General features: G+C 42.7%; 1 protein-coding gene across 1 annotated transcript in view; it reads left to right on the top strand.

Annotated features, from left to right (window-relative positions):
* The window catches only part of ATRN (attractin), a 626,429-nt gene that overhangs the window by 121,300 nt on the left and 477,569 nt on the right, over positions 1 to 27,560 (top strand). Inside the window, 1 exon segment of the mRNA XM_030190990.1 lies at positions 12,414 to 12,498. Coding sequence (XP_030046850.1) covers positions 12,414 to 12,498 — 85 coding nt within the window.

Genomic DNA, 27,560 nt, shown 5'->3' with positions numbered 1-27,560 from the left:
AGGTACCTTGTCAAACGCCTTTTGAAAATCCAGATACACAATATCAACTGGTTCCCCTTTGTCCACATGTTTGTTTACTCCTTCAAAGAATTGAAGTAAATTGGTTAGGCAAGATTTCCCCACACAAAAGCCGTGCTGACTTGGTCTCAGTAATTCTTGTCCTCGGATGTGCTCTGTAATTTGTTTTTAATAATAGCCACTACCATTTTCCCCGGCACCGACGTCAGACTCACTGGTCTATAATTTCCCGGATCTCCCCTGGAGCCTTTTTAAAAAATGGGCATTACATTGGCCACCCTCCAATCTTCCGGTACCACGCTCGATTTTAAGGATAAGTTGCATATCACTAGCAGTAGCTCCGCAAGCTCATTTGTCAGTTCTATCAGTACTCTAGGATGAATACCATCCGGTCCAGGAGATTTGCTACTCTTCAGTTTGCTGAACTGCCCCATTACGTCCTGCAGGTTTACCGTGAAGTCAGTAAGTTTCTCCAACTCGTCTGCTTGAAATACCATTTCCGACACCGGTATCCCACCCAAATCTTCCTCGGTGAAGACCGAAGCAAAGAATTCATTCAGTTTCTCTGATACGTCTTTGTCTTCCTTGATCGCCCCTTTTACCCCTCTGTCATCCAGCGGCCCAACAGATTCTTTTGCCGGCTTCCTGCTTTTAATATACCGAAAATTTTTTTTACTATGTTTTTTTGCCTCTAATGCTATCTTTTTTTCGTAATCCCTCTTGGCCTTCTTTATCTGCGCCCTGCATTTGCTTTGACACTCCTTATGCTGCTGCTTGTTATTTTCAGACGGTTCCTTCTTCCATTTTCTGAAGGCGTTTCTTTTAGCCCTAATAGTTTCCTTCACCTCACTTTTCAACCAGGCCGGCTGTCTTTTGGACTTCCGTCTTTCTTTTCTAATTCACGGAATATGTATGGCCTGGGCCTCCAGGATGGTATTTTTGAACAGCGTCCATGCCTGTTGTACAGTTTTTACTCTCTCAGTTGCCCCCCTAAGTTTTTTTTTTTTTTTTACCGTTCTTCTCATTTTATCATAATCTCCTTTTTTAAAGTTAAACACTAACGTATTTGACTTTCTGTGTACAGTTACTTCAAGGTTGATGTCAAAACTGATCATATTATGGTCACTGTTATCAAGCGGCCCCAATACCATAATGTCCCTCACCAGATCATGCGCTCCACTAAGGACCAAGTCTAGAATTTTTCCTTCTCTCGTCGGCTCCTGCACCAGCTGCTCCATAAAGCTGTCCTTGATTTCATCAAGGAATTGTACCTCTCTAGCGTGTCCCGATGTTACATTTACCCAGTTTATATTTGGATAATTGGTCACCCATTATTGTCACATTGCCCATTTTGTTTGCGTCTCTGATTTCTTTTATCATTTCTGCGTCTACCTGCTCATCCTGGCGAGGCGGACGGTAGTACACTCCTATCACCGTTTTTTTCCCTTTTATACATGGAATTTCAACCCACAATGATTCAAAGGTGTGATTTGTGTCCTGCTGAATTTGTAATCTGTCTAAGTCAAGGCTCTCGTTAATATACAATGCTACCCCTCCACCAGTCTGGTCCACCCGGTCCACCCTATCACTACGATATACTTTGTACCATTGCAAGGCCCAGTTGATCGTTTGTTGTTTTGAGTGAGCCTGGATGCCAGGGGTACCCCTCTTGTGAGGATTATTTCATCCTGCTTGTCCTCGGAGAAAGAGAGGATACTTGCCTGTAGCAGATATTTTCCGAGGACAGCAGGCTGATAATCCTCACAAACCCGCCCACCTTCCCTTGGAGCTGTCTCCTCTATCTCTCTCTTACTTGTGATTGAACTGAGGAGCGCGGTGGGTGGGAAGGCACTTGGCAAATGCACAGTCGGACATGTGGCACACTCAGAAGGCTCTAGCAAACATTTTGCTAGTTCAAATGCTGGTTCCCATGCTGGCGTGGATCGCCTGCCCACTTGTGAGGATTATTAGCCTGCTGTCCTTGGAGAATACCTGCTACAGGTAAGTATCTTTGCTTTATCAGAATATATAAGTAAAACACAAAAGTATTCCAATGGCAGCCTCACAGGAAGACGATTTTGTGGGTTAGGTTAGAAACAAGGAAAACTGGGTGGGTAAGAGATAGGGAGAAATGGATGTGTGGTCAGCAGTATAATTTTATGATTTATAGTTGGATAAAAAATCCAGATCTTTAAGTCCTTTTTGGAGGGTGTCGAAACATTTCATCATTTTGACTTCAAAGGTTTTATGTTCCTGGATTGTCTTAACATTTTCTTGTAGTACTCTTAATAATAATAATAATGACACAATTTACATAGACAGACCTAATATTAAGCATCACAGTGCCAACCAGGATGTCACCTCTGTATGATAGCATTTTGCTACTACTATTTACTACTACTACTATTTAGCATTTCTATAGCGCTACAAGGCATACGCAGCGCTGCACAAACATAGAAGAAAGACAGTCCCTGCTCAAAGAGCTTACAATCTAATAGACAAAAAATAAATAAAGTAAGCAAATCAAATCAATTAATGTGAACGGGAAGGAAGAGAGGAGGGTAGGTGGAGGCGAGTGGTTACAAGTGGTTACGAGTCAAAAGCAATGTTAGAGGTGGGTTTTCAGTCTAGATTTAAAGGTGGCCAAGGATGGGGCAAGACGTAGGGGCTCAGGAAGTTTATTCCAGGCGTAGGGTGCAGCGAGACAGAAGGCGCGAAGTCTGGAGTTGGCAGTAGTGGAGAAGGGAACAGATAAGAAGGATTTATCCATGGAGCGGAGTGCACGGGAAGGGGTGTAGGGAAGGATGAGTTTGGAGAGATACTGGGGAGCAGCAGAGTGAATACATTTATAGGTTAGTAGAAGAAGTTTGAACAGGATGCGAAATCGGATAGGGAGCCAGTGAAGGGTCTTGAGGAGAGGGGTAGTATGAGTAAAGCGACCCTGGCGGAAGATGAGACGGGCAGCAGAGTTTTGAACCGACTGGAGAGGGGAGAGGTGACTAAGTGGGAGGCCAGCAAGATGCAGATTGCAGTAGTCTAAACGAGAGGTGACAAGGGTGTGGATGAGGGTTTTGGTAGAGTGCTCGGAAAGAAAGGGGCGGATTTTACGGATGTTGTAAAGAAAGAAACGACAGGTCTTGGCGGTCTGCTGGATATGAGCAGAGAAGGAGAGAGAAGAGTCAAAGATGACCCCAAGGTTTCGAGCTGAGGAGACAGGGAGAATGAGAGAGCCATCAACAGAAATAGAAAACGGGGGGAGCGGGGAGGTGGGTTTGGGGGGGAAAATGAGAAGCTCGGTTTTGGTCATATTTAATTTCAGGTGGCGTTGAGACATCCAGGCAGCAATGTCAGACAAGCACGCTGAAACTTTGGTTTGGATGCAAGGTGAGATATCAGGGGTAGAAAGGTAGATTTGGGAGTCATCAGCATAGAGATGGTAGGAAAAGCCATGGGATGAGATTAATGAACCAAGGGAAGAAGTGTAGATAGAAAAGAGGAGGGGACCAAGAACAGAACCCTGAGGTACGCCGACAGGCAGAGGGATAGAAGTAGAAGAGGATCCACCAGAGTGAACACTAAAGGTGCGGAGGGAGAGGTAGGAAGAGAACCAGGAAAGGACAGAGCCCTGGAATCCAAGTGAGGACGGTATCGAGAAGTATGTTGTGATCGACAGTGTCAAAAGCAGCGGAAAGATCAAGAAGAATGAGGATGGAATATTGACCTCTGGATTTAGCCAGTAATAGGTCATTGGAGACTTTAGTAAGCGCAGTTTCGGTTGAGTGGAGAGGGCAAAAACCAGATTGTAATGGGTCAAGAATAGCATGTGAGGAGAGAAAATCAAGGCAGCGGCGGTGAACAGCACGCTCAAGTAATTTGGAGAGAAAAGGAAGGAGGGAGATGGGTCGGTAATTAGAGGGACAAGTAGGGTCAAGTGAAGGCTTCTTAAGGAGAGGTGTGACCACAGCATGTTTAAAGGCAGCAGGGACAGTCGCAGTGGAAAGTGAGAGGTTGAGAATGTGACAGATAAAAGGAATAAGAGTAGGAGAGATGGCATTAAGAAGGTGGGTGGGAATGGGATCAGAGGAACAGGTGGTACATTTTGAGGAAGAAAGGAGAAGTGTAGTTTCCTCAATAGTAACTTCAGGAAAGGAGGAAAGGGAATGAGGGGAAGGAGAGAGAGGGGAACGGACTAGTGGAGGGAGAGCTGGTGAGGTAGAGAAAGCAAGGTTTATCTTTTGAACCTTGTTTTGCAAAACCAGAACACTGCGTCAATGATTTTAGGGTGAGAATACTAAAAGGAAACGTTAAGATAATCCAGGAACATAAGACCTTTGAAGTTAAAATAAGAACATAAGTTGCCGCACTGGGACAGACCAAAGTCCATCAAGCCCAGCAAGATCCCAGAACAGTAAAACAGGTTATTGTTGGGCAGACTAGATGGACCGTGCAGGTCTTCTTCTGCCGTCATCTACTATGTTACTATGCCGCTTATCTTAAAAATAAGCAGGGGATTTTCCCAAGTCCATCCTAATATTGGCTTATTGACTTTTTTTTAGGAAATTATCCAAACCTTTTTTTAAAACCTGCAATGGTAACTGCTTTTACCACATTCTCTGGCAATGAATTCCAGAGTTAAATTACCCATTGATTGAAGACATATTTTTTTCAGTTTGTTTTAATTTGCTTCTTAGTAGCTTCATTGCGTGCCCCCTTTTATTGCGTGGAAAGAGTAAACGTGCAATTCACATGTACCTGTTCCATTCCATTCATTATTTATACCTCAGTCATATCTCCGCTTAGCCATCTCTTCTCCAAGCTGAAGAGTCCTTGCCGCTTTAGCGTTTCCTCATAGGGAAGTTGTCCCATCCCCTTTATCTTTTTCGTTGCCCTTTGTACCTTTTCTAATTCCACTACTTTTTTTTTTTAGTTGCAGTGATCAGAATTGCACACAGTATTCAAGGTGCAATAAAAGGCGTTATAACATTATCATTTTTGTTTTCTTCCTTTTCTAATAATTTCTAATGTTCTATTTGCATTTTTAGCCACTGCTGCACATTGAGCTGAGGGTTTCAACGCATGATCAACGATGACCCCTAGATCCTTTTCCTGGACAATGACTCCTAATGTGGAACTTGCATCATGTAGCTATAGCTTGGGTTCCTCTTTCCCATATGTATCACTTTGCACTTGCTCACATTAAACATGATCTGCCATTTGATTGCCCAGTCTCCCAGTCTTTAAGGTCCTCTTGCAATTTTTCACAGTCTTTTTGTGGTTTAACAACTTTGAATAACTTTTGGGATCATTTTCAATAGAAATCAAACAAAATAAAACATGGAAAAGAAAATAAGACGATACCTTTTTTTATTGGACATAACTTAATACATTTCTTGATTAGCTTTCGAAGGTTGCCCTTCTTCGTCAGATCGGAAATAAGCAAATGTGCTAGCTGACAGTGTATATAAGTGAAAACCTTCAAGCATTACTATGACAGTCTGACAGGGTGAGAGGATGGGGGTATGCATGGGGACATCAAAGCATATCATTGATATTCTAACAGGATGGGTGTGGATAGGTGAGGGGTGGGGTGATCAATAGAGACTTACAGCTTTATGGTTTATAATGGGCTAGGAACCCCAGGTCCTTGTTAAGTCCTTTCTGTTGGGTGTTAAAATATTCAATCATTCTGACTTCAAGGTCTTACGTTCTTGTATGGTTTTAAAGTTACCTTTCAGGATTCTCACTGTGAAATCACTGGTACAGTGTCCTGGTTCTGTGAAGTGCTGTCCCACCGGGGTGGGGGCCCTACTGGCTGTATTGTTCATATGATGTCAAAACAGAAAAACTTCTAAAAAGTGGCATAAGCAGATGTTTTTCTTTGAAGTCCATCAGAAGTGCTTCCAAATCTCAAGGGAGTGTATCAGGGGCATGTTCAGGGCGAGACTTGGGTGTTCCTGAGACTTAGACGTTTTTCAGCCATAATGGAAGAATACAAAAACGTCTAGGACTAAAACTAAGGCGTTTTGAGCTAGACCTGTTTTTATAACGAAATAAGGCACAAAAGGTGTCCTTAACCAGATGGCCACTGGAGGGAATCAGGGATGACCTCCCCTTATTCACCCAGTTATCACTAACCTTCCACCCTCAAAATGTGATGAAAAACATTACTTGCCATCCTCTGTGCCAGCCTCAGGTGTTAGAACATCATGCAGGTCCCTGGAGTAGTCTAGTGCTTAAGTACATAAGTATTTCCATACTGTGACAGTTCAAAGGTCCATCAAGCCCAGCTAACTGTTTCCAACAGTGGCCAATCCAGATCACAAATACCTGGCAAGATCCCAAAAAGTACAAAAGATTTTATGCTACTTATCCCAGAAATAAGCAGTGGATTTTCCCCAAGTACATTTCAATAATGGTCTATGGATTTTCCTTTAGAAAGCCGCCCAAACCTTTTTTAAACCCCACCAAGCTAACCACCTTTACCACATTCTCTGGCAACGAATTCCAGAGTTTAATTATACGTTGAGTGAAGAAATATTTTCTCCGATTTGTTTTAAATTTACTACTTTGTAGCTTCATTGAATGTCTCCTAGTCCTAGTATTTTTGGAAAGAGTAAACAAACAATTCCTGTCTACCCTTTCCACTCCACTCATTATTTTATAGACCTCTATCATATCTCCCCTCAGCTGTCTTTTCTTCAAGCTGAAGAGCTCTAGCCGCTTTAGCCGTACTCCTTTTTTTTTTTCCCCCTCCCCAGTTTTAAAACTTGAACTTTGTACCACAGCATTAACAGCCTCTATCAGGCACTGCAGGACCTAGTTTTAATATTAAAAGGGGGGGGGGGGGAGAGAAAAGAGCAAGCATTATTAACTAGTTTCCATAGTGTACAATCCTTTTACCATAGTTTTAAACTGAAATTTTCTCTAGAAGTAGTCATTTTCCCATAGTTTTCAACTGAAACCTTTTTCTAGAGGTAGAAACTTAACAGCCAAAAAACTTTAAAAGATAGAGGGAAGTTTAGTTTCTGTTCTTTGGTTGCTGGAGAGGTAGCACGGCCACTGACCTCACTTCAGTTAGGTGTTAAGATGTGAGGAAGTAGAATATCTGCCTACTATGGGCACCCTCATTCCTGAGTTAGCTTGAAAGAGCCTCTTTTGAAAAAGTCCCCTTAAATTCAAAACTATATAAAGAGGAAAGGAACCACTGAACTTTCTTTCTGAGATGTTCTGAGAGAAGCTGACATTTCTCTGGTAAGTGAACACTATTTTTCTTTGTGCTTTGGGAACTTAAAGATTGGGGTTTAATGGAGGAATTGTAGGCTAGTGATAGGCAGTGGTGGGTGCAGTGCACTGCAGACAGGTGGACCTAGGCTTCTACTTCCCCCTACCTGTTACACTTGTGGAGGAAACTGTGAGCCCTCCAAAACTCACCAGAAACCCACTGTACCCACATATAGGTGCCCCCTTCACCCATAAGGGCTATGGTAGTGGTGTACAGTTGGAGGTAGTTGGTTTTGGGGGGCTCAGCAGACAAGGTAAGGGAGCAGTGGTCAGATGTGTACTTGGGAGCATTTTATGAAGTCCACTACAGTGCCCCCTAGTTTGCCCTATTGCTTTCCTGGGATTTCAGGTGGACCAGTGTACTAAAAATGCTGGTTCCTCCTACAACCCAATGGCTTGATTTTGTGCGTTAAGCACTTGGATTTTTTTTTTTTGAAAATGGACCAAAAAATAAAATGTTCAAATCACAGAGCCTTCTATTTTTGGAAACAAAGGATAGACAGTTTTCTTTTTTGAAAATGACCTTCTTTGCTACTCAGGTTTTGGTCGTTTTTTGCAAAATGTCCAAAGTCGGACTTAGATGTCATATCAAAAATGCCCCTCTCTGTGTCATCATTTATTTTAATTCACTAGTTATTCTTTTTTTTTTTTGGTTACATTTGTACCCCCGCGCTTTCCCACTCATGGCAGGCTCAATGCGACTTACATGGGGCAATGGAGGGTTAAGTGACTTGTCCAGAGTCACAAGTTGCTGCCTGTGCCTGAAGTGGGAATCGAACTCAGTTCCCCAGGACCAAAGTCCACCACCCTAACCACTAGGCCACTCCTCCACTCCCATCTTTAGATCATCATTTATAAATATGTTAAAAGCAGTGGTCCCAGCACAGACCCCTGGGGAACCCCACTATCTACTCTTTCCCTTTGTGAATACTGATTGTTTAATCCTACTCTCTGTTTTTTTCTTTTAACCAGTTTTTAATCTACAATACAACACTACCTCCTATCCCATGATTCTCCAATTTCCTCTGGAGTCTTTCATGAGGTACTTTGTCAATTGCTTTTTGAACATCCAGATACACAATATCGTTCGGCTCACCTTTATCCTTATGTTCGCTCCTTCAAAGAAATGTAGTAGATTGATGAGGCAAGATTTCCCTTAACTAAATCCATATTGGCTTTGTCTCCTTAACCCTTATGTATGTGTTCTGTAATGTTCTCTACCATTTTTTCCGGCACCGACGTCAGGCTCTCAAGTCTATGATTTCCCTGATACCCTCTGGAAACCTTTTTAAAAATTGGTGTTACATTGGCCACCCTCCAATCTTCAGGTACCATGCTTGGTTTTAAACATAAATTAAATATTACTAACAGTAGCTCTGCAAGATAATTTTTTAGTTCTCAGTACTCTGGGATGTATACCGTCTGGTCCAGATGATTTGCTACTCTTCAATTTGTCAAATTGCCTGATTACATCAAGGTTTACAGAGATTTGTATCAGTTTCTCAGACTGTTCAGCATTGAATGCCATTTCTGGCACTGGTGTCTCTCCCATATTGTCCTCAGTGAAAACCTAAGTAAAGAATTTATTTAATCTCTCCTCTATGGCCTTGTCTTCCCTGAGTGTCCCTTTTACCCCTCAGTCATCTAGTGGTCCAACTGGTTCTTTTACTGACTTCTAAAAAAAGTTTACTATGAGGCATATTTTCAAGCACTTAGCCTCCCAAAGTTCCATAGAAACCTATGGAACTTAGCCTCCCAAAGTGCTTTGAAAATATGCCTCTATGTGTTTTTGCTTCCGACGCAGTCTTCTTTTCAGAGTCTCTCTGCGCCTTCCTTATGAGTGCTTTGTATTTGACTTGCCATTTCTTCTGCTGTTTCCTATTATTTTTAGGCAGCAAACAGTAGAGGAAAGTAGAAAAACCTCTCGCAGATGGTGTTTAGGAAAAACTTTAACAGTATTCAATAATAAAGAAGACCTGACATGACTCGTGTTTTATCCCTACCGGCCTGCATCAGGGGTCCTAAAATATTATGAACAAAGAAATAATAAAAATATACAAAAAAACTTATATGAATGGATCATTCTAAAAAAATAAATAAAAGTATATTACATACCTAGGAATTTATCGTGCCAAACATATTCCCAGGGAAGTCATGTAAATCAAGTCTCCTATTGGCAATCTAAATATTTTGCACAAAAATCAGTAAATGAAAATCAAGAGATAATGTAACAAACAGCAAATGTATGCAGATTTACATGGAAGACACACATGGAAAAAAGGAATCTATGGCCAGTATAAATATATAGAGAGTCATCCAAATCATAAATGTGCTTACATATAAACAAACAGTAGCAATACAAATGCATACATTGAGATTTAATATCATTGAAAAAACTAAGAAAATTTATATATCTACAGTAATATAAATGTATAATTGTATAAAACCATATAAAACAAAGCATGGATTGTGACATAATTGAAAAAAGTGCATAATCATAAGTGATAAATTAATAGAATATAATCATAAATAATTTTAATTGAACGGAACCTAATCAGAATTGTTAATTATAGTCTTCATTACATAGGATCCCTTAGAGCCATCACAGATAATTATACACGCAGATGCCCCAATCTACATGCTAAACCTTGTGGACCTGCCTCCCAGAAACGCTGTAAGATCATCCCGCAAATATCTCAATCTGCACTTCCCCAGCTGCAAAGGACTGAAATACAAACTGACACACGCCACCACCTTCTCTTACTTGAGCACGCAGCTGTGGAATGATCTACCTACAGACCTGAAAGCTATTGACGAATTAACTAACTTCCGCAAATCTCTGAAAACTCATCTCTTCCAAAAGGCCTACAAGGAAAATACATAGCCTACAAACTACTTCAACAAATCACACAATTACCACAGCTCACCTCTAATACCTAACACTTCCCGTCTATCCTCCCCTACCCAATCTATAAACAGCAAGAATTGTACTTTTCATCATGAAACGACTATGCTTATCTTTTCTTACCAACATTCAAACTATAAGAAACGTACCTGTTAACACAAAATGATTGTCATAACCACACTCTAAGCCACTTTGAGCCTACAAATAGGTGGGAAAAGGTGGGATACAAATGCAATAATAAAAATAATCACAAAAGCCAAATATATTTTTAAAAGAGGGGATTAAAAATGATGGCAAGTATACATTTATATTACTGTAGATAATTTTTATTTTATTAGCTTTTTCTATGATATTGAAGTCATTTATTGATTTTTGTGCACAATATTTTGCCAATAGGAGACTTGATTTACATGACTTGTCTGGGAATATGTTTGATATGATAAATTCCTAGGTATGTAATGTACTTCTATTTAATTTTTAGAATGATGCATGCATATATTTTTTTTGTATATTTTTATTTATTAATTTGTTTATAATATTTTAGACCCCTGATGCAGGCTGGTAGGGCCAAAACACGAGTCATGTCGGGTCCTATTTTTTATTGAAGACTGTTGTTAATAAAGTTTTTCTTTAACACCATCTGCAACAGGTTTTTCCACTTTGTTTGCTGCCTGTTGTTTTCCTTCAGTGGAGCTTTTTCTTCTGTTTGTTTGTCCTATTATTTTTAGTCATCTGTTTTCTGAAGGATTTTCTTTTAGCTCTTACTTCACCAATATAGTGCATCTAGTCAAAAGATTATTGTGATCATAAAGGTCTTTCTAAAGACCAGTCTCACATTCACTAAAGTGAGTCATCAAGTGCTTGATTCAAACTTTCTTTTGGATACAACACTTTATGACCCCTGTGGCAAGCACTTAGTGACGAAACATAGTGCCGTGTCGAGCCTTGCATGTATCAGCAATAAAGTGTTTTTATCATTGATGATCATTCTGTGTCCCTGGTCTTTCTCAAACCTTCTCCAACTTCCTGCTTTTGTCTGCTGACTACATTCAACGTGGGATTTCTTTTGGTTCTTTATTTTTCCTTCTGTGTATATATTATGACATTTCTCAAATCCATGAGACACAGGCCCCTTTCTGTTATTAATCCCATGCTACTCATTCAGATTTTTCCTGAAGCTTTTAGATGCAGGGTTCTCAATGTCTGTCCTCAAGATCCACAACCTAGTTGGGTTTCAGGATTTCCACAATGAAATATGCATAATATATATTTGCATACAATAAAGGCAGTGCATATAAGTACATCTCTGGCATATTCATTGGGAAAATCCTGAAACCCGATTGTGTTGCAGACCTTGAGGACACATTGAACACCTCTGTTCTAGATGTTTCCCTGCAGTGTGAACTGCGGAGACAAACGTCATATGTCATTGAAATGCTGAGAGAGTATTTGAGATTCTGAGAAGAAATATTAGATTAAAATCACTTGATTTTGCCATATGTGATGTGATCGTAGATTAAGGATAAGTTTGATAAATATTTACATGTAAATCTTTCATTAGTTTTTGAGTGGAGGAGTAGCCTAATGGTTAGTGCAGTGGCCTAAGAACCAAGGGCACTGGGTTGATTCCTATTTCAGGTACTTGTGACTCTGGGCAAGTCACTTAAGCCCCCATTGATTCAGGTACACAGTAAGTACCTGTATATAATATGAAAACCGCTTTGATTGTAACTACTGAAAGGCGGGTATATCCAATCCTATACCCCTTTCCTTTCCCTTCCCCTGTTAGTCCTTAGTTTCCGAAGTGAAACAGCAAAAGCCTAGTGTTAATTTGTATCTATCTGTGGTCTCAGAGGATGTGGTAGGTGGTGAGGTTTGTGAATGTGGTAGGTATGTTCATTTGTTCTTCTGAGGTTCCAGGATCAGGACCTTGCATTGTATTAATCTGTATATGCGTTTAAAAGGTTATTGTACACTAAACACAGTATTTTGTGTTAAATATGTAAGTTGCAGAAGAAAATGAACACCTGCTGTACCTGCAGGAGAAAGACTAGATATCTGCTGTACAGTGTCTGTGTAAACAGTCACACTGATATTATTGTATTCCTAGTGGAAGGACGTATCAATTTCTGTTTTAGTGTACTTAATGTTGTTGCTTTTAAAAAAGGGAAGACTGATAAAACTTGGTTTTCTTTTCCCTCAATTCTAGCTTGTGATCATTGGTCAGTGCTTCCAAAACCTGATTTCTATAATGATGTCAACAGATTTGGTCATTCTGCTGTATTAAGGAATAGGTAAGAGGAGAAATGCTTGTGGTATTTTTTTTAAATTTGTTTTATCTAATCTAGCTTAGTGGCAATCTAAAATATCAAAATGCATGATGTATAGTGTTACTCACTAGATAATCAAATTTCCAAAGTCTCAAGTGTCTTCAATTCATTATGGAAATTGAGGAAACTAAGACCATTCTTCGCAAAATCAGTGTTCCGTACTCCCGTTCAATCCCTAGTCCTATCAAAATTTGATTCCTGCAACTCTATTTACGCAGGACTTACAGGGGATCTCCTAAAAAAACCCTACAAACTGCTCAAAACACTGCCGCACGTCTATATAAAGACTGCCATTCTTCACCAAAGCAAACCCCCCTTCTGTATGATTTGCATTGGCTGCCAATAAAAGATAGAATATCATTCAAGCTGTGATTTATAAAATTTGTATGGTTCGGCTCCAATATACATGAACAACCTCATTGAATAATCCTCACGTAATGCCTCTAAATCATCTAGAGAATATCTTATCCTCCATTTCCCGAATTGTAATAAAGTAACCTACCAAACAATCCATACTGCTACCTTTTCATATCAAGGCACTAAAATTTGGAACTGCTTTCCTAAAACTCATTTCTTCACTCTAGCCTTTAAGGAAATAAGCACTCTTCTCAAATAAACTTATGGCATTAATTTTTACCTCATCCCACCTCCCACTACTCCTGTGTATCGCAGCTAATACTAGCCCTTACCTTTTCCCTCCATATTTCAATTATCTAGCTTAAATCACTAATTGTTTAATTACGTCCGTTTCTAACTCAGGTTTTACTAGTCTAACATTATATGATGTATTTTTTCTTTGTTAATATATTTTGAACACGTTCATGCTTTTCAAATTATGTAAGCCATATTGAACATGAGTTCGTAAATATACGAAGGAATGTATGAGCAAGTAGTCTGCACAAGTCATGAACTTCACTACTAGCCTACAGACTTTAAAACTGTACCATTTGTATGGATGTTATGCACTGTGCAGCATGTCTTAAACCTAACATTTGATATTTATACCTTATACTTTCTGGTGGGCAAATAGCAAACAAAAAAAATAAATAGCTGTTTGCAGCTATGTTAACATTTCACTGTTGGTGCCAGGATTTCTCCGAGAACAGGCAGTCTTATCATTCTCATGTGAGTAATGCAGGCCGCAATGCCTGGTCTGGATCTTATGACAAACATAAGAAGAGCTTTGTGGAGTGCGAGACATGCTCCACTGCGCTTGCGTGAGTGCCTTTCCGACTGCAGTCACATTAGTTCAGTGGCGTAGCCAGACTGCCAATTTTGGGTGGGCCTGAACCCAAAGTGGGTGGGCACAAAATTTTCTCTCTAGCCCACCCCCACCCCCAGCAAAATTTAGTCACACTCAGATGCATTTGTCACACAGGGTAAAGTGCTGCTTTTCAGTGCATCAGATTTCAGACAATTTATTTAATAGCCTAATCCTTTTCAGTGAGCTTTCAGAGGCCAAAACCTCCTGCCTCAGGTCAGTATAATGCTGTTACGGTATCCTCTCCTGACCTAAGGAAGGCAGTATTGGTCTCTGAAACTTTATTAACACCATATTACTTTATCCTAAATTAAAAATAAAATTATTTTCTTTACCTTTGTTGTATGGCCATTTACTTTTTCTCATTGTGTTGCTCCCAGCCTTTAGATTCTGCTTTCTTTCGTTTTCGCTAACTCTTCTGCCAGGGTTTCCTGGCCATTTGTCATTTTTCTCTCCTTTTTCTTTGCTTTCTTCAATATTTTTCTGCCTCTCTCTGTGTCCAGATTTAATTCATTTCTACTATCCATTCTTTAATTTCCTTCATCTACTTATGGCTTTTCATCTTTTTCTCACCCTTGTTCTCCCCATGCCCCTTCCTCTTATTCTCAATCTTTCACTACTCCCCCTTTCCATGCAGCAGCTCTCCTCTTTCTATCCCCATCCTTCCAATAGTCTCCTCTCTTTCTTTCTGCATCCTTCCGTCATGTCACCTCTTTCTCCCTACCCTTCCATCCAGCGTCTTCCCTCTTTCTCTCCCCATCCTTCTACCCATCTACCCTCTCTCCTGATCCTTCCATCTAATGTCTCTCTCCCTCCTTCTAACCAATGTCTATCTCTCTACCCTTTTCTGTTCAGTGTCCCTTCTCTCTCCACTTCCTTCCAGTCTCTCCCCTTTTTCTCTGCATCTTTCATCCATCTCCCCTCTTCTCTTCCCATCCTTCCATCCAGTGTCTCTCTCCCCATCCTTCCGTCTGTTTTCCCCTCTTTGTCTCCCCATCCTTCCGTCTGTTTCCCCTCTTTGTCTCCCCATCCTCCCGTCTGTTTCCCTCTCCCGATTCAGGCCCACCAGCCCAGCTCCCATTGCCGGCCACTGCTGCTTTTCCTGATGAGCAGCAGGGCCGGCGCTACAAAAAGAAGCGCTCAGCTGACTGAGCTGAGCGCCAACGCTAACACGACGAGAAAAAATGTTTAAAAAAAAAAGTGGCACCACAGGCAGCCTCGAAGCATTGGCTGCTGGCTCTGCAGGCTCCTCCCGTCTCTTACGTCACTGCCCCTGGTTTGCTCCAGGGGCAGTGACGTAAGAGATGGGAGGAGCCTGCAGAGGCCAGCAGCCAATGCTTCGAGGCTGCCTGCGGTTGCCGCGTTTTTTTAAAAAACATTTTTTCTCGTCGCGTTGGCACTCAGCTCAGTCAGCTGAGCGCATCTTCTTTTTGTAGCGCCGGCCCTTGCTGCTCATCAGGAAAAGCAGCAGTGGCCGGCAATGGGAGCTGGGGCTGGCCGCGGGCCTTGAGGAAGAGTGGGTGGGCGGGCCAGAGCTGAAATTGGGGGGCCTGGGCCCACCAGGCCCACCCGTAGCTACGCCCCTGCATTAGTTGCTTTTTTTACCATCGTCTAAGAGGTTCTTTGTTGTCTTTTGGCGTGTTTTTTTGGCGTGCTTCCATTCTCAAAACTTTGTTTTCCCTTTTTTTTTTTTTTTTTGAAAAATTTTTAAGTTTTCTTTTTTTTTTTTTTGTAGGCACAAAGTCACTTTTGGGCCTTGACCTCAGTCAGGTTCACCTTCCTTTTTTTCGTGTGCCTCGCTCCTTTTTCAGGCATGACCGCTTCCTTTAATTTAGCTGACAAAGTTCCCCCATCCATGTCCACTAAAGTTCCCAGTGGCTTCAAGCGCTGTACCCAGTGCAGTCGGACGATCTCTGGAACCATTCTTGCCATCTCCAGTGTTTAGGGCTCGAGCATATCTGTGCAAACTGCATCCTTTGTCTTTGTATGAAGGAAAGGACCCGACTTTCCAGAAAGGCTCAGCGTGAGAAATTTTTTGTAGCCAAATTTGGTTCCTCGTTGTCAACATTGGCATAGAGGTCGGAGGCGTCCGCATCGACGTTGAGCATCGCATCGGAGTTGGGAGCATCATTAAGCATAGTTGTTGCTAGACCTGCAGACATGGAGCAGTGATGCATTGAATGGGTCTCCATCTGTCTCAAGGCCTACTGCTGTGCAGAGCCCCCCGGGACTGTCCATTGTCGGACCCAACCTCGAGGCAAGGTGAGGATTTGACATTGTCCTTGTCGACACTGAGTAACCTTGGTGATGAGCTTCGGGCTAAGGCCAAGAAGCATCGTCATCGATCCCCCTAGACACATGGTTCTGGGCATTCTGGGCATCAAGGGATTTGGCATCTGAGAAGCGTCTGTACTGGGAGGACCGCTCTCCGTCCGTACAGGGAGGTAAGGGAGGTACCAATGCGCACTTCTCCCAGCAGCCACCAGATGGCTCCAGTATTGACCCTGACAGTCTTGCAACCTGTTTCTCAACTGGAGCTCCAGCTTTGAATGTAGTTGTAAACCACTTTGAATGTAGTTGCAGAAAACCTCAGAAAGGCGATATATAAGTCCCATTTCCCCCTTTTCCCGATGTCAGCCTTTGATGGGCGCATCTGGGTCTTGCTTCCTGAGCTGCTTCATGACCTTATGCAGCGGTGTGCATCGGCACTGGGAGAGCTTGCACCTACCCTGCCTCCTGTTTTGGCTTCGCTTGGCTCTCACCCTGCAGTGCGGCCTCGGTGTCAACTGCCACCCAAGCTGGGACTCCCTCGATGTCGGTGGAGGAAGATTCGCTGGAGTTGAGACAAGAGCCAACTCCTTGATGCCATTCTTGTGGACATGGCTCCTCTGTATCGAGGCAGGCTCGGTCTCAACCCTCCCATAGAGAAGTTTTGTCTCACACCGATGAGGAGCACTCGAGTCAGGGGAAGATCGCAGGTACTTTTCCTCAGATGAGTCCTATCAGATACTCTCTGAACCCTCCCCTTAACAATTCCATGGTGGTTGAATCCGCTTTCAAAGAGCCAGGAGTTCCAAAGTCTATGCCTCGGCTCCCCCAGGTAGAGAAGCTAGAATTGTGGATTCTTTTGGAAGAAAGATGTTCCAGGCCTAAATGCTCATCTCCCGAATACAATTCTACCCAGCTCTTCACGAGCATCTACTTGTAAAATTTGGTGCTCAAGTTGATGCACCAGGCAGAGGTGCTCCCTCCGGAGCAGGCAGAGTCACTTTGCCAGTTGGCCAAGTAGCAGAAGGCATGTCAAAAGTACTTGGGTGGGGGTGGGGGGGGGGGGGGAGGGAATGTCCCATCCTAGAACTAAGGCCTTGAACTATTTCCTAGTCCGAGAAAAGTTCATGATGGTCTCCGTCGGCACCTTTCTTTAAATGATTCAGGAAAAGATTGGCTATGCTTTCTGGACTTAAAGGATGCATATACTTGCATCCTGATACTTCTAGCCCACCGTAAGTATCTTTGATTTAGGGAGCACTTCACTTGCGTTGCGTCAGCTCCATGGTCTTCACCAAATGTTTTAGTGGTATGCAGTGTTAAACTGGGAATCCATGTTTTCCAATATTTAGAAGATTTGCCGGTAAAGAGCACCTCTGAGGACGGTGCTCAGGAGTCCATGTGGAGGACTATTTGGGTGCTAGAGCTACTAGGGTTCGTTTTAAACTACCCCAAGTCCTATCTTCTCCCTGCCTAGTGATTGGAGTTCATAGGAGCCCTGTTCGAGACAAAGAAGGTTCGATCCTACCTTCCAGAGATGAAAGCAGACACTCTTGTCACACTCGCTTCCAGAGTTCAAGCATCTCAGCAGATCAAAGTTCAGCAGATGTTGAGATATTGGGCCGCTTGACTTCCACAGAGTAAGTTAAACCCATGACACATCTTTACATGAGATCAGCTCAATGGACTTTGGCTTCTCAATGGTGTCAGGCCACGGGGAGCCAGGAAAATGTCATTCAAGTGTCCCCGGAGTTTGTATGCTCCCTTCAGCGATGGACCATTTGATCCAGTTTGGACTCTGGGACTTCCATTCCAAATTCCTTGGCCATAAAAGGTGCTGATGATGGATGCATCTCTCCTGAGTTGGGGAGCTCATGTAGATGGTGTTTGGTCCACCAAGGAAACGAATCTTCAGCTCAATCTCCTGGTGCGCCGGGTGATCTGGAACATTCCAAAGACTTTCAGAGATCGGTTATCTCATCAATTCTTCTCATTCAAATGGACAATCTGGTTGCCATGTATTATACCAACAAGCAGGAGGGCACCGGATCACTCCCTCTGGTCAGGAGGCGATCTGGATGTAGCATTGGGCTCGCCAGCATGGCATGTTCCTTTGAGCCACTCATGGTGAGCAAAAACAGCAGCCTGGCTGACAGACTGAGCAACATAATGCAACCACACAAGTGGTCTCTCAGTATGGGCATTCTTCATGGGATCTCTTTGCCACACACATCAACCACAAGGTCCCTCAGTTCTGTTCCAGGCTTCAGGCCCATGATAGACTAGCATCAGATGCCTTCCTCCTCAGTTGGAGGATAGGTCTTCTGTATGCGTATCCTTCCATACTTCTAATGGGGAAAACTTTGTTGAAACACAGGGAAGACAGCGGAACCATAATTCTGATTGTGCTGTATTGGCCATGGCAGATATGGTTCCATCTACTTCTGGAGTTATCCTCAGAAGAACCGTGGAGATGGGATTGTTTTCAACACTCATCATGCTAAATGAGGGATCTCTTCTACATCTCAACTTTGTCTCTGGCTCTCACAGCTTGGATTTTGAGAGCTTAGAATGTGCTTCCTTGGGTCTTTCGGAGGGTGTCTCCTGGGTCTTGCTGGCATCCAGGAAAGACTCCAGAAGCAGGTGTTATTCTTTCAAATGGAAGATGTTTGCTGTCTGGTGTGAGAGCAAGACCATAGATCCACTTTCTTGCCCTACACAGACCCTGCTTGAATACCTTCTACACCTATCAGAGTCTGGTCTCAAGTCCAAGTCTGTAAGGGTTCACCTTAGTGTAATTAGTGCTTATCCACTGTGTAGAAGGTAGGTCCATCTTTGGACAGTCTCTAGTTCATTTTATGAGAGGTTTGCTTTTGTCAAACCCACCTGGCAAACCTCCGCCTGTGTCATGTAGGGATATATTAGAAGTATAAACTTCTAATATATATCCATATGTACTTTTTATATCAGATAATCACCACAAAAGCAATTATTCTGGAGTCATTTGCACAGGGATGACTGACTATACCTAATAGACCCTTGGCTAGCTAGCTGTACCAATGAAAGGAACAATGCCACAGATGGAATATATTATTATTTATTATGAATAGAAAAATAAGTTATCTATGGCAAATGCAAAGCAAGATTACAAAAATAGCTTGTACCAAAAATAGATATCATCAAAATATATACACATATATATGATTATCCAAATGGACTATCTAAATGAGTGATCACACACTAATCACAAAACTGATATCCTGCTGATTATGAAAACATACACCACTAACTTGACTTGTGCAAAACCACTTAGCAGCTAATGATTCACTGACCACCAATCCTGACAACCGATCTATCACAGATAAAAACTGTGGACTAACTAAACCCTGACCATAGGTAGTACACCTTGCCGTCTTGCAGACTTCCAATGGTAAAGAAGCAGATCCTCCTCTGAGACTCAAGCTGAAGCCCCCAGCGAGTCTCTTAGTCCAGGAATACAATCCAAGGTTTGTATTCTGGATACAGATGGCACAATCTTTCGGGGTGGCCGTGTATGTAGCTGAGTTAACCTTGTCAGTTACAAGGTACACAGTTCACAGGTGTAGGTAATCAGTCTCTTGCTCTCTCTCTGAGCCTTCTATCCTCCAGCAAGTCTTCTGGTCTTCTCCTTCTCTTCAGTCCAACGTTGGCATCCAGCTGGGTAAGATGATACCTGTGGACCAATCACAACTGGCGTAATAATGTCCATCCAAATTCATGGTCATGAATAGAGGTTTTGTAATTAGAAAAGAAACTGTTGTCAGACGGCAAGCAAACTTCCCTGATGGATCGGTGTAGGCACCACTAAAAAGAGTCTTATGCCCGACTCACAAATGCTCACCTTGGTTTTCTCCAGAACTTAGGATCTTTATGTGAAGGACGGAAACTGGAAAAGAGATGGTGTAAATCTCGCCTGGATGAAGACAGGCTAAACTGTAGGAAGCACACAAAGTACCGCCAAGACTTAAAACAACCAAAAACAGAATTTCTCCCAATGCATGGCACAGGCTGCCAATTCAACCAACTAGTTAAGTATAGTAAACAGCCTACTGCAACCCCCACAACAGAACCAGCCTGCCAGTCTAACTGAACTGCAATGTTTTTGCTGCATACTTTGCCAACAAAATTAAAAGTCTCCGCCAGGATTTACAGGCAATCCCACCCAGTCCCCAACCAGTTAACCAGGGGTACACAACATTGCCCCCTCCTGTCAGAGATAGATGGGACACCATTAACATAATGACAGAGGAGAGCCTTGATAAAATCCTAAGACACTTTCAACCAACTACCTGCTTCCCTCGACCCCTGCCCATCAAGATAGTGCAGCAGGCCTCATAGAAAGCATCACAAGAATTGTGAATACCTCTTTCTAATGAGCAACTACCAACATCATTAAAAAGGGCAGTGGTTTGCTCTTTGCAAAAGAAAAACCACCTTGACCAGGACAAACTTGAAAGTTGCCAACCAGTATGTAACATCACATTTCTAGGGAAACTCAGAAAAAATAGTGTTCAACTTAATGATTGGCTAGAAGAGAGAAGTTGGCTAGATCCATGTCAATCTGGATTCAGTCCCGGTTATGGAACAGAAACAGTCCTTGTATCCCTACTAGATGATCTTCACAGAAACCAACAGGGGATTCGCCTCGGTGTTAGTACTGCTACATTTCTCAGCAGCTTTTGACACTCTGGATCATAATATCATGCTAGCATGACTGACAAAAACAGGTATCAATGGAAGAGGAATTGCCTGGTTCAGATCCTATCTATCAGACCAGCAACAATCCATAATGTTTGCCAGCAACTCATCACCAACATGGACACTGTCCTGCGGGGTACCACAAGAATCGACACTGTCACCTATTCACTCAGTTCTACATCTATGTGGATGCTGTGCAGCTACTCATACCATTGAACCTGACTTACCCACAGCCTTGAATAAACTGATTTCCTAACAGCAATTCAAGAATGGGTTAAACACAACAAACGTTGCCTGAACCAAGTAAAACTGAGCTTCTCTGGGTCCCTAACACAACTGGATATATACCCGACATCAAAATCCCTTTTGGGAAGTACAAAACTCCCCCTCAAATCACAAAAGGAGAAACCTTGAAATACAGTTAGATTCAACACTTACTCTGATTCACCAAATCCAAGCAACCTTCAAAAGCTTGCTTCTATTTTTTTTTTAACATTTAACATTTGTATTGAAAATTGAAAAACCAAAGATTGGAAACAGAATGTATCCAGTACAAAATATCGTAGAAAACCTCCCCTCCACCTTACCAAAGGTATAAACAAAGTACAATCCAAGGTACTAATTACCCCTTACCCCAACTAAAACTCCCTCCTAGACCACTCCCCATCTCCCTGTACCCACCCTCTCACAACCTTTTAAGACTTCTGGGTTTAAAGTACCAAAATGAATCCAAAGTTCAGAAGCTACTGGCCCCGTCTCTTGTCCGTGAGTTGTTTCATTACTCCAGTCAAGGATAATTTCAAGTCCAATCCAATTCAGGTGGTTCCGCTGATTGCTTCCAGTGACTTGCTATAACGCTTTTAGCAGCTGTTAAACACATTCTCTTGAGACGTCATTGCCACTTCAAACCCATGTCTATTACCCAATCCCAACAAGCACCATTGTGGTTCACAAGGAAAAGGATTGCCGGTATGAGCAGCTATCTGAGACACCACTCTCTCCCAGAAGGGCTTTATCCGCTCACAAGACCACCAGATATGTATAAAGGTTCCAATCTCTACCCCACAACGCCAACACGTTTGGGACACTGCTGGATACATGGCGTGAAGTTGCACAGGCGTATAATACCATGGTGTCAGAACTTTAAAAGCATTTTAATTCAAACGTACCAATATTGAGGCTTTTTTAACCTCCAAAATTATTGCTTCCGTTCATTCATAGTGAACTCAATATTCAAATCCTGTTCCCATTGAGACATATATGCATATTTCTGAAAATCTGTGCCCCCTAATAAACTTATAAAGAATGGGAACAGTACCCCTTATTTTCCCTATAGACTCACACAGATTTTCAAAGTGTTCATAATCATCTGGATCATCTCTCACCATCCCTGTTTATACATATAATGTTTAACCTGTAACTAGAAAAAGCCATAAGACTCAGGTAAATATATTGCTCTCTAAGCTCCCCAAAGGAGTGCAGTTCGCCCACATCCAGCAGATCCCTAAAGCAAACCAGCCCCCCAGTGGCCCATCTATCAGCAACAGGGTGCCCCAAATCCTGCCGAAAACCTCTGGTCCCTACCAATGGAGAGACCCACAGTGTTAGCAGATGTTGGAAAAGTGGTTAACAGTTAACTGACCATACACCCTGGAGGGGAGAGAGGCCCACAGAACTACCTTCAATTATAATCCCACACAAAGACTTGATCTGTATAGTGCCAGAACTGTCGAATGTTCCTGACTCCAGGCTGAAATAAGCTTCAACTGAGCTGGCCAAAAGTACCATTCCAAGTTGGGAACTCCCCGCCCGCCTAGACCCACCTAGTGCCAACTCACCTTTCTGCTTCATCGCGTTGCACTACCCCCCAAAGGAAACTCGAGATATGTCTGTGTATCTTTCTGAATTCCACCGGGGAAACTAGAATTGGCAACGTCTGGAACAAAGTAAGATGTTCATTCTAACCGCCGTGATCTGACCCCACCAAGACAACTACATCGCCTCTCCATCCCACCGTATCTCTACGAAGTCACCGAAACAAGGGGGTTATAATTCAAATTAAACAGCTTAGAGATCTTGCTGGGTATCTGGACCCCTGGATATTTGATACTGCCCTGAGCAAATCGGAAGGGAAAGGCCCAAGCTAACGATTCCTGCCCTCTGCCGTGTAAGTGAAACACCCATTAATTCTGATTTATCATAATTTATCTTAAATCCTGACAGTTTACTAAATTGTCCAATTCACCCAACAGCACTGGCAAGGTCAGGCTAGGTGCCTGTACATAAAACAATACACCTCCGCAAAAAGCATCAATTTATGTTCTGTATTACCAATTCGGACTCCCCTTTATATCCACCAACATCCTAATGCTCTGAGCCAGAGGCTCAATGAGAGGGCAAAGAGCAGTTGGGGATAAAGGGCACCCTATACTGGCGGCCCCTCTCAATCGGGGGGAAAACAGAGGACGTAACCCCCATTAATCTTAAGCCTTGCAACCAGATGTTCATACAGCTGCTTCATCCAACCCAGGAGCAGGGTCCCACTCCCGTACATTGCAGCACTTTCCTACAAGTAGGTCCACTCTATGCTGTCAAATGCTTTTTTGGCATCTGTGCTCAAAAGAGCCACAGAAACTTCCCTCTGTTGGGCTTCCCAAAGAACATGTAGGCATATGGCAAATATTATCTGCCACTTGGCCTGTGAGTACAAACCTCGATTGATCTGTAGTATCAGTTTGGGTAGTACCCAGCCCCAACCCTATCGGCCAATACCTTGAACGAGATTTTAACATCTAAATTTATCAGAGAGATTGGGCAGTAGGATCCACAAAGTGCCGGATATCACCCTGGTTTCAGTAACACAGATATCCCTGCTTCATGCATGCTGATTGGGAGAGATTGACCATTGAAACATTCATTCCCCCGAGATTCGATCCAAGACGGCTGCCTGAACAGACGTGCAAGAACGAGCTCCAGACATCCTCCGAAAGTTTGCTAATTGAGAAACCGAGGTCCCGTAATGGGAAAGCGGAAGGGTAAACTCGGAGTACCTACCTCCACAGGTAGAGTTGATCCCCCTCTTGCGGCAACTAACGCTGGTAGAATCTGGACTCCGAATGCCGGGAACCGGAGAAAATGCTTTGGGTGGTCCGGGAGAACATGTGGACCTAAGCGCTGAAGGAGCGTCTTTGAGCCCTCCGTCGATAACGGTACCCCCGAGACCAGGAAGGGAAACCGCGGGAGCGACTGCACAGCCAGCTGAACCCGGAAGTCGGTTCTCAGAGGCCGTGCGTGGAGACCCCGTTGCCGCGTCGACGCCAGTGAGAACATCATCTCAGGCATTGCTACCGAGAAACCCTGACGAACCCTCCCTTGGCCTCGGAGTTTTGATCAAACCATCAACCGTCACTTTGGATTCCTTATGGGAAGCACTACAGGGACTAACTACCAACCTGCAGCAAATAACAGGTACTTTGAGGGGCGAAGTAGCGGAGATAAAACAATCACAAAATGACCTTGTAGCAAAAACTGTTGAACAAGTTTCTAAGATGGAACATTTTGATGAAGAATTTAAAACTGTGAACTCCATCACACAGACACTGATGAGGGATAATAATCTTCAAAAACGGAAGAGTATTTGGAAAATCAGATTAGGGGAAATAATTTGCGTTTTTTGAATTTCCCGAAGTCTCCTCTTATGCCAGCTCTAGATATGTTAAAAAAGTATTTTAATGAAGTATTAGGTATTCCCCTGAGGGGTATCCACCTATTACAAAAGCATTATATATCTCTGGAGCTGGAGAGACTGGTTTGATTAACCCCCAGTCTGATTTAAACTTAACAGAATTTTTAGAGTCCTCATTAGATGTTGTGACCAAGAGAACTACACTTTTGGTTACCTTTGCATTGCAATTAGATCGGAATAATGTTTTTAAACTATATTTCCGTCACTCGAAATCCCCGTTCTTGGGTTCGAAAATTCAAATATTTCCTGATTTTGCACGAGAGACTCAAAGAAAAAGAGAGAAATTTTTGTTGTTAAAGGAAAGAGTATTGCGTATAGGTGCAACCTTTATGTTGGTTTCCCTGTAAATGTTATATTTCTTTGAACTCTGTTAATTTATATTTTTTGAACCTGAGAAATTATTAGAATTTGTATCTTCTAAAGAAAGTACTGCAGTAGTTCCTGAGTGATAGCGTGAAGCCCAGCTGCAATTTTTCTGGCTCTGTCTGTTTCAAAAAGTATTGTTAGTTTACCTACATTTATATTTCCTAGTTCTTGGATCAATATTATGTGGACTAAATTGTTGTTTATTTTGCCTTTATTAAGGGAATTAATTCCCATATAGAAGTTTTGTTTTATTTCTAGAATGTGAATTTATGTGGATAGCATAAATGTATTTGAATAAATGTAAAATAAAAAAAAAAAAAAAAGAAACATTCATTCCCCCACTAACCAGTAGTGGGCCTACTTCTCCTACAAATATTTTATAAAATTTCGCTGAGAACCCATCTGAGCCTGGAGCCTTTCCCCCCTTAAGACCCTTTATTGACATAATTTCCTCTAGGTGGAAGAGGGCCTCCAGCTCCGCATATTCCTCATTGGTTAATTTTGGTAACTCCAGCCCGTGCAGAAAATCTTGGATCAATGTTATCTCTTCCTCCACTTCTCTACTATATAGAAATTGGTAAAACTGGGTAAACTGTTCTTGAATGTCTCTATCCCGGTAATACAACTTGTCCCCTGGACCTTTTATTTTCATTATAGTAGATAACTGTTGTCGATGGCGAAGGTAATTAGCTAACATTTTGCCTGATTTATTGCCAAATTCAAAAAAACCTTTGTGGACCAATCTTCTCATGTATTCTACTCGCTCAACCTGTAACTTATTAAGCTCCATACGACATTGTCACAGCTCCCGAAATACCTTAACTGACTCTCCCCACTGATGTAGTCTCTCCAAGTACACCAATCGCGATCTCAACTCCAATTCCTTTCTCTCTCGGTCTCGTTTCCTACGTGCCCCCCCATTTGATGAAGTGGCCCTGAACCACTGTTTTTAAGGCATCCCAGAAGATCCCATCTGACATCTCACCCCCCCCCCCCACATCCCCCTAGCTGAGCAGCATTATTGCCTGCCAGCGAATGTTCCCGTCCCCCTCCTCCACCCACTGATTTTCCAAGCCAACCTCACTCATACTCCCGATCCACAACAGAACCTATTCATACTAAATAATCATTCATCCCCTAACACACAGGATCAACCCCAGTCTCTGTGTAACCAGAAAGGTGAGAAGCCAAAGGCAATAAACCTTAAACAGCTTGTACCAAGAGAGACAGATAAGTTTTAAGTAAACCAAATGTTTCAAATCATCTGTTTCAATGCCCCACATTGGGGCTGTGCCAAGGGTCCCCAACCGGAGCGCACTTTCTGCCATGTGGACCCTTTCCTTGCCTGCATTGCTGCAGGAGGGGGACCCTGTAAGTGCTCCTGTCGGCAGGTCCTTACAACCCATCTCCAGGAGTATTTTTCAAGCCTCAACCACAGTGGTAACTTCCCTGGATTGTCTCGCCACTGTAAACTGTAATCCAAACAGATAGAGCCAACGGTAGCGGATGTTAGACTGTTGAAGATATCTGGTAAGATCTCGAAATTCCTTCTGCCTCTGGAGCATTCCTCTCGCCAAATCCTGGAACACCAAAACTTTATGGTTTTCCCAAGGGACCTCCCCCAAGGATCTCGCCGCCTTCCATATTGTTTCTTTAACAGTGAAATCATGGAAACAAACAACAATGTCTCTAGGCTGCGATTCACGTCGAGACCCCAGGCTTCTATGAACCCGGTCAAGCTTAATCTCGGGCAAGGGTTCCCCGGACAACTCTCCAGTTGCCGAAGCCAATAGCTTGGTACAGATCTCTTGAATTATTTGAGCACAGTTATTATTCTGTTCCAATTTGGGGATTCCCTTAAAACGCAAATTACATCGCCTGGAGCGGTTCTCCAAATTCTCAAGTGCCAACTTCATATTTTCTCGTTCTTCTTTTACAAGGTGAAGTTCAGAACGCAGCTCCTGCACATCTCCATCCATGTTTTCAAGCTTTTCCTCCACCTGTTTAACTAGATTCCCAATCTCACGCATTTCTCTCTGCATGTCAGCCACCGCTGACTGGATCGTTTTTCGCACTTCCAACATTTCTGCTTTCAGTGCCTTAAACCATCTAGCCACATCTTGTTTAGTAAGTTCTCCATCGCTTTCTTGGAGCTCGGCGGATCTTCTGTATCTGACCCCGAGTCAATGGGCACCATTTTGGCACGCAGCTTTGCTGGTGTCCGGCCTGAACCAGCTGTGTGATCTCGTTGATCTGCAGTGAATTTGTATTTTTCTAACCGCTTTCGTGTCAACATCTCGTAGTCCACAACTGGGCAACCACTCCGAAGTTGGTGGGGTCAGGGAGCTGGGAACAAAGCAAATTTATACACTGCTCCGATGGAGCTTAAGACTCAGGCGTCCATTTCCAACGATGACATCACTTCCTCCAAAAGCTGCTTCTGTTATTTGTGACAGCTACGCTGCCTCTCTCCTTACATTGAGAAGGGAAATCTTATTTCAGTTGTGCATGCCATAATAACATCAAGACTGGATTACTGCAATGCACTATACAATGGTCTGACTACAATGGTCTGATGCAGCACACTGAGCAGAGGGTTTCAAAGTATCGTCAACGATGACTCCTAGATCCTTTTCCTGGTCGTTGACC

This window comes from Microcaecilia unicolor, chromosome 2, assembly GCF_901765095.1.
Source record: "Microcaecilia unicolor chromosome 2, aMicUni1.1, whole genome shotgun sequence".
Classification (NCBI taxonomy): Eukaryota; Metazoa; Chordata; class Amphibia; order Gymnophiona; family Siphonopidae; genus Microcaecilia; species Microcaecilia unicolor.
This window is presented reverse-complemented; position numbering and strand designations above follow the sequence as displayed.